This window comes from Trachymyrmex cornetzi, unplaced genomic scaffold, assembly GCF_001594075.2.
Source record: "Trachymyrmex cornetzi isolate Tcor2-1 unplaced genomic scaffold, Tcor1.1 scaffold26, whole genome shotgun sequence".
In the NCBI taxonomy this organism is placed as follows: Eukaryota; Metazoa; Arthropoda; class Insecta; order Hymenoptera; family Formicidae; genus Trachymyrmex; species Trachymyrmex cornetzi.
The window spans coordinates 1,414,392-1,421,752 of record NW_017297270.1 but is presented as its reverse complement, the minus strand read 5'-3'; the positions used below and the strand labels follow the sequence as shown (position 1 = coordinate 1,421,752).

The 7,361-nt window shown below is 31.8% G+C and overlaps 1 protein-coding gene across 2 annotated transcripts; it reads right to left on the bottom strand.

The window, feature by feature from the left end:
* Positions 1 to 740: 740 nt before the first annotated feature.
* On the bottom strand, positions 741 to 2,892 carry LOC108761683 (uncharacterized). Of its 2 annotated transcripts, XR_001940132.1 has the most exons (5): positions 2,692 to 2,892; positions 2,075 to 2,185; positions 1,872 to 1,991; positions 1,525 to 1,621; positions 741 to 927 (listed from the first exon to the last, which is right to left on the bottom strand). XR_001940132.1 is itself a non-coding variant. In XM_018508349.1 (4 exons), exons 1-4 carry the CDS (start codon positions 2,778 to 2,780, stop codon positions 1,576 to 1,578), a joined length of 366 nt encoding a protein of 121 aa, XP_018363851.1. In that variant the 5' UTR covers positions 2,781 to 2,892; the 3' UTR covers positions 991 to 1,575. The 2 variants fall into 2 exon arrangements, 1 of the variants encoding a protein (XP_018363851.1); XM_018508349.1 differs by lacking the exon at positions 741 to 927 and having other exon boundaries at positions 991 to 1,621.
* Positions 2,893 to 7,361: the final 4,469 nt, after the last annotated feature.

Genomic DNA, 7,361 nt, shown 5'->3' with positions numbered 1-7,361 from the left:
AAAAACGTACCAATAGATGGCCCACTCTGTAAAAACGTACCAATAGATGGCCCACCCTGTACAATATTTTTACAGACAGCTTTTAACTAATCATAAAATTTACAAGAAATTAGATATTTACGAATAATCGTACGTCTTACGATACATACGCATAAAATTAGAATACTATAGTCATAATATAATCTTACAAGTTTTACGAGAACACGTTATACGAATCTTACGATTTTTTTTGCTTAGAATTGACCCAATAATGTATATGTTTATTACATTTAAGTAACTACTGTAACTTAATTTTCAGTTAAATCATTCGTTACTTTTAATATCGTTTATAGTCACGAGCTTGGTTTACATATAAAGGAAGCATTTCTAACAGTGTAACTAAGGATTAGATACAAGTGAGCGAGAAACGCGCGCCGGTCTTGAGCGCCACATTCATTAGAATGCTTACACTCGTTAACTTCAATCTACTTTTCTGCAAAAACTATAATACTTATTAGACGCAATTTTACTACAGAAAAATGTTTTTTTTAGCATAAAGTATCACGTCTTGCACTCCGCGGTCGCAAATTTTGAAACACTGTGTATAATGTATAATATATAATAAATAATAAGTAATAAATAATACGTAATATATATATATAACGTATAATATATAATATATATACATATAAATAATATATATAATATATTCGATTAAATTATATAATATCAACAGACTTGAATCTAAGAAATCTGTAATATTTCTTCGTACATCCCTACCCCAGTCATTATATAACAATTTTCGTTTTGTAATTTTGCTAACTTCTAAAGTAATCGTTTCGTAAAACAATGAAATGTGTCAAAGAATATTCCCTTTTACATACCAGGCTCATTCATCGTGATACGAAATGCACGCTTTCATTATTCGGACGCTATCAGTCTACTCAACTGAAAATATAATAAAATAAATTGTAATATACGTACATCAAAAGCAAGTAAATTACCGTAAATATTCATTAAATGATAGGCATTATGCTTTCACGATTAGACACATTCCTAAAATTATTAATGTAAAATATAAAAATTCTAATCTTTCTCTCTCCTCTATCTTAGAACGTAATCAGCGGAGCTCATTATTTTTTTAGTACAAATAGAAATAATTGCGAAATGTCGCGTGCGCGGTGATAAGGAACGGCACGAGCGCCGCCGCGCCGTGCCGTCGTGAATCGGACGACCGTTGCGATGACTTGTCACTGATACAGTGACAGCGATAGCCTTGCGTTATTCTCGGAGTATAGACTTATGTTAACACTAATGACTCTTTCGAATTTACGATACATGCAATTATCATAAGCCATGATTTACGTACGCAAAATAGCGCGTCGCTAATACCGCAAAAAGACGTGATCTTCGTCACCATGTCTCTCATTTTTCGCAATCTTCCACAGAAGACGTCTTATTAACACAGATTATACAAAAAAAATTCGCGATCTGCGAGCGAAGTTCTTGTGTGTGTAATCCGTAATAATAGAATAAAATATTTACCTAATTAGAGAACACACGCGATTCCCGATATGTCTCGCTTTAATAGGTACATTAACTCGATGTAGTCTGATTCATCGTGAAACGTCTTCGCCGGCCACTGTAATTGACATCGTCGATTAATTATACACAAATTCGAAAAATTATCACGTGTGTGTAGCTTGTCAAATTAAAATATGAAATATAAAAATTATAGGAGAAAAAGAATAAATAAATTTTAATATCGTAAATATATTAATCCTTATTGTTTCTATATTCTCTCTCTCTCTCTCTCTCTCTCTCTCTCTCTCTCTCTCCACTTACTATATCGATTATATGTGTGTAGGATTTTTTAATTAAATTCTTCTTACATTATCCTTGGATCTGGTTGTCCATGTCCAGATGTCGTAACAAGCGATTGAGAAAGTTTTGACAAACTCACTAGCGTCTCCAGCTCGGCTAGTCTTTGATCCGACAAGCGTCTTTGTCGTCTGTAAACATGCAGCCGATTGTGTGATGGATTCAACGCAATTGAAAAAAAAAAGAGAAAGAAAATGGATCTGAATCAACTCACGATTTAGTCGGAATCGACAAATTTTTCTGCGGAATGAACGTCGAGATCGCTTTTGGTTCTGAGATAGCTTCTAGCTTTGAAACACGTGATTCCAGCATATTTAAGACCAACCTTATATAAAATAGAAAAAATGAACTATCGAATAAGATAGCATATTTAAAAATGCAGAATATATCAGTTTTTGCCTCTCATTAAAAAAATATAATTTGTTAAAGACGTATCTTTTATTACAAAACAATCGGTATTGTTTATACATATGCTGAAAAGGACCATCGCCAGCATAACGTAATAATGTCCAATATCTTCATAATATTGTTCTGCAACGTATGTACGTAAGAAAATTTTGCGTGAGAGTCAAAACCCTTACGAAAAAATATACTCTTGGCGGTTCGAAATGACACTCAAATTGAGGGTTGATCCTCAAGTTGAAGATTTATTTGGGAGTTAACACTCAATTAGGTGTTATTTCGGTTCGCCAAGAATGTATTTTTTCGTAAGAACCAAACGAAAGTCAATTCTATCGTTGAAATAAGACTGTATACCAAAATGTCGATTTCCCGACTTTCCACGATCAACTGATATTTTTGCGAACATACACGTATAAAATAAATGATTACCTGCCGTTGTCAGTCGCAGGATGTCCACAGGTAGATTTCGGCAGCGCGAATGCTACGAGGACGCAGATCGTCATCGACAAGTATCTCATTTCGATCGTATTTCCGGTCAACAATGAAGGGAGAAATCTCAACGGGCGACGGAAGAAAAAACGTTTCTTTTGATGAGCTTAAACGATTAAATTCTTTTAAAAGGTTCTCTGGTTTGTTATGTGTGAACTATTAAGTCAGAGTAGCAAACGTCACTATATATATACGTGTCCCCCTCCCCATATCACGTGCGGCATTAACGCTTTTACACCCGCCGTTGAATCGCTTTTGATCAAATTGCATCAAACTGAATTATTCCAGATACGAGAATACCTTTGGCAACCTTCGTAGGATTTTATCTGGTAGGATATCGTATCGCAAAAAAAATTTGCCGTTCGTTGTTCAATATGTTCTCTAAATTATTGTTAATAACAATAATTTATGTTAATAAAAGATAGCCGCGTTTATGTATTCCAACGTCTCTTTTTTTATCTCTCTAAAAATAAAATTAAAAAAACGAAAAAGAAACAAAAATAAAACTGTAAGCTTGTTAGATCCACGTCTTTAGTTCTGAGTATATAACGCTAAACGTATTTAATTCTGAGTAACGCTATACGCATTTGGAAAATAATTTAAAAGTATGAAGTGTGTTTTGTGTACTCTTTATTACTTTACATTAAAATTATTGCCGTTAATATAATTACAACTACTATATATCTCGTTAAGATGGAATATATATCAAATTTTATCTTCACATTTCCAGTTCGCGGTCGCCATATTGGATCCGCCATTTTGAATTTTGAAATTTAAGTGACGGTTTCGTAATCAGAGCAACCCCCAAAATCCTCAAATATTAAGATTGAAGGAATTATGAACACACTAAGAGAGAAATGTTTGCCAAAAAGTTAGTATAAATTTACAATTTTTGTTAATTAACAAATTGCAACATTAAAAAGCGTGTAAATTTTCGCTATAGTACAGTAAATGAGTATTTTAAAAAAATTTATTGCAATCGATAGAGAATTCAACCGTCGAACGTTTTTTGATCACAAAAAGCGACTTTATGCCCACTGTGTGCTGTCGGAAAATCTACGTAATAACCGGATTTTCCAGTTCAGTCTAGTACGTCCTCCTCATCTTCTACGTAATATATTTAACTTTTTTTTATAGATGTCAAAGTGCATAAGACGTACAAAATATTCATTTCTCATAGTCTGATTTAACAAGTACTCCATATACAAATTCGATAACGATCCAGAAATTCTCGTTAAGAAATAAATTAAACGCAACTGGTAATTTCGTAAAAATGAGAAAATGAACTTTTGACCTCATTTTGATATAAGATTTTAATTGGGCATGGACATATAAATAATTTATGCGCCTTATCCGATAATTATGTTCATTTAGAACTGCTCATCCAAATGCTGTGAGAAAATTATAACTTCAATTAGCTATGATAATTTTAATTCTCAATTTTAATATTATATATTGTTTAAGATATAATTTTGTTTTAGGTATTAAGTATAATTTTAATACATATGACCCCCTTGTGCAATATTTTTTTTAATATTCTTCTTTCTTCTTTTAATATTTTTTTTTATATTTCTCTTTAATATGTCTTTTATTTAAAATAATAAAATTTCTCGTTAAGATGAATATAATTTCAATATATTTTTATTATTTTATATTGCAGTATTATGAAATCGCGCTAATGCGCTACATTGTCACTTTTGAATTTTTGCTCTAATCACGAACTTTCGTTATATAGAAATTAGACACCATCAGACGAGTCACGCAATGTATCATTACGAAATCACTTTACTGCTCTTTACGATTTCTCATTTTTATTTCTTACTTCCTGCATTAATCTCTTATTATATTTCAATCATTAAATCTTATCGCGCGACATATAATAAAACGGAAGCAAGACTGATGTATGACAAACTTTAGAACATTATGTGCCTAACGACGATATATATGGTATGTACCATATATTATATTTTTCCGTGAACATATTCTTTTTTTTAAATAAAAATTAATGCACACACACAACGTATCTGTATATATTAATTATATATTCAAAATTGAAAGCTTTTTTATTAGCATATATTTTTTCCATTATGATAATTACTGAAGCTGAGAATATATATGTTAACGTAACATGACGAAATCTGTGCGCAAGTGTGGTAACCTTGCAACATCAATAAAAATGACATTCTTGCTTAAAAATGTGAGAACTACGCAAGAAGGAATGGGTGCAGAAAAGATACGGATGAATTTCATAAACTTATTGCGATTAATTTCATTGATTTGAAGCGATGCTGACGAAACTTAATACATTGGGTGGGCGATTCATACGAAACGTTAATGAATCTACGTAGAATAAAAAAATAATTGTGCGATAGTAGAAGGAGCAATTAAACATGTTTTAGTAAAACTGTCGTACTGAAAATCTATAACGCACATAACGTCCAACTATAGTTTTTTAGTGCTGGCAGTAAATTTGAAACATGATCAATATTGTTAGATATGATACATATATGTATCATACAGTCATTTTATTAATAGGTTTCGGAATGCAGCTCACCGAGCGATTGGTTCTTATTTATATAAGTAATAACGAATCGCTTGATGACTACATTCCGAAACTCATTTAAAAAAAACGTGTTGTGACCTTTTAGTTGCTGACTATACGTCAGACTACGTCAACTGCATATAAGTTTGTCAAATAATCAAATTCATATCTACCAGATAAATATTGGATAACCATATTGGACATTAATCAAAAGTCAAGCCGAATTTCTTTATAGTGAATTGTGATTGAATCGCTAGATTTATTTCTATCATTGCGACTGCATTATCGTTTCCTGTTTATATTTTTCGTTCGTTTTACTTGAAGGAGCTCGAACACTTCGATCCATCTGAGTGGAATGACCTGTGTCATTTTCAAATAATTTGTAATTTTTGATTGATAAACTCATTGCAGGAGAATAGAAATTAGTCTTCCGCTTAGTAATGTAGATATTAATTGCTTCAGGTTGAATCATGTAGTATGTTGTTGCCTTTTCCCGTATTATAAGTAGTACTAAGTACAATTGGCCCGACAGTCCCTCCTCGATAGGTTGTTACGAACAGAAATCTCTCTCTTTCTCTCTCTCATTTTACTATACAGGATGTCCTGTATACAACTACCGGATTATTTTTTAAGAACGTGTTCCTCAAATAATTTTAAAGACAAAGATTCTAATACAAAAATGTTAGTAATTAATCGATCTAAATCTATATACCCTTTCTAAGCTAGGGAAATTAAAAAACATCAAATATATAAAAATTCCGAATTTACTAACTATAAAATATACACACATACGATTTACTATAAAGCAACACATCACTTTACTACATCGTTTACTATCGATATCATACCCTCACAGCACATCAACATTGAAATAAGGTTACAGTAACTTTAAATTGTAAGATTGTAACATTAAACGGAGATTAATAAATCTACCATTAAACCTCCCAGTAACATGAAAATGATCATCCAAACTGATTACATTAACATCCCAGAAACCTTGCATGATAGGTTGTATTAATATTCCTACAATGTGCCAAGGACCTTGTAAGATTGTAACATTAAACTTTTATATATATATATATATATATATATATATTGCTAAAATGAGTATTATTGATTAATATCTTATTCCAGAATACATATCATAAAATTATGATTTAAAAAAAAATTTTTCCCTGAATTCGGAAACTAATTTCATAGTACTTCGAAACGGTCACCCATCCGATTGCATACCAACCATTTACTATCCTTGACTTCTCAAACCGTCTGAAAACCGCTGCACTTCAATAATCCACGAACACCTGTATAATCATGGGTGTATAGCTATGATACATCTCTTCAATATATGGTCCTGATAGAAATTTGTGCAGTTCAACTGAACATCCAGTCAGTTACTATCTAATATTTAATTTTAATGTTAATTTTAACGACTATTTTCAGGTTAAGCAATCATACGCTATACTTTCTCAGTACATATTTAGCATTACCGCATGCTTGATTATCTGGGTATATATATATTAGTATAGTGAGACTGCGTGTCCAAAATTTATTGCCAGTACCAAAAATCTATAGAGCGATTATATTCATAAGAGTTGAAATATTGGACGAGTTCAAGACGGCAAAGCGGCTAGGTACGCTTGCTGAGCAATCGAATATGATTGGTTGGATCTAAGTAATAACCAATTATGTTTATTTGCTCGGCGAGCAGGCTAGCCGCTTTGTCAACTTGAACGTGCCCATTGACAAGATTCTATTAACCTTCCAACAATATTAAAATATAAGGTTCATACAAGGTTGCTGAAATATTGACATAAGATTCCATTAATCTTCCAACAATATTAAGATATAAGATTCATACAAGGTTGCTGAAATATTGACACAAGATTCCATTAACCTTCCAACAATATCATAAAGTAAAATTACATTGTAAAGTTAGTGGCATACACCAATAACCTTTCCACACAAAACTATGTAAGATTGTAACCATCCTATAACTTTAATGTAATATAATCCGGTGCTGTGAGGGAGTGTACTGCAAAATCCTTTTTTTTCGTGTAATTATACCTAA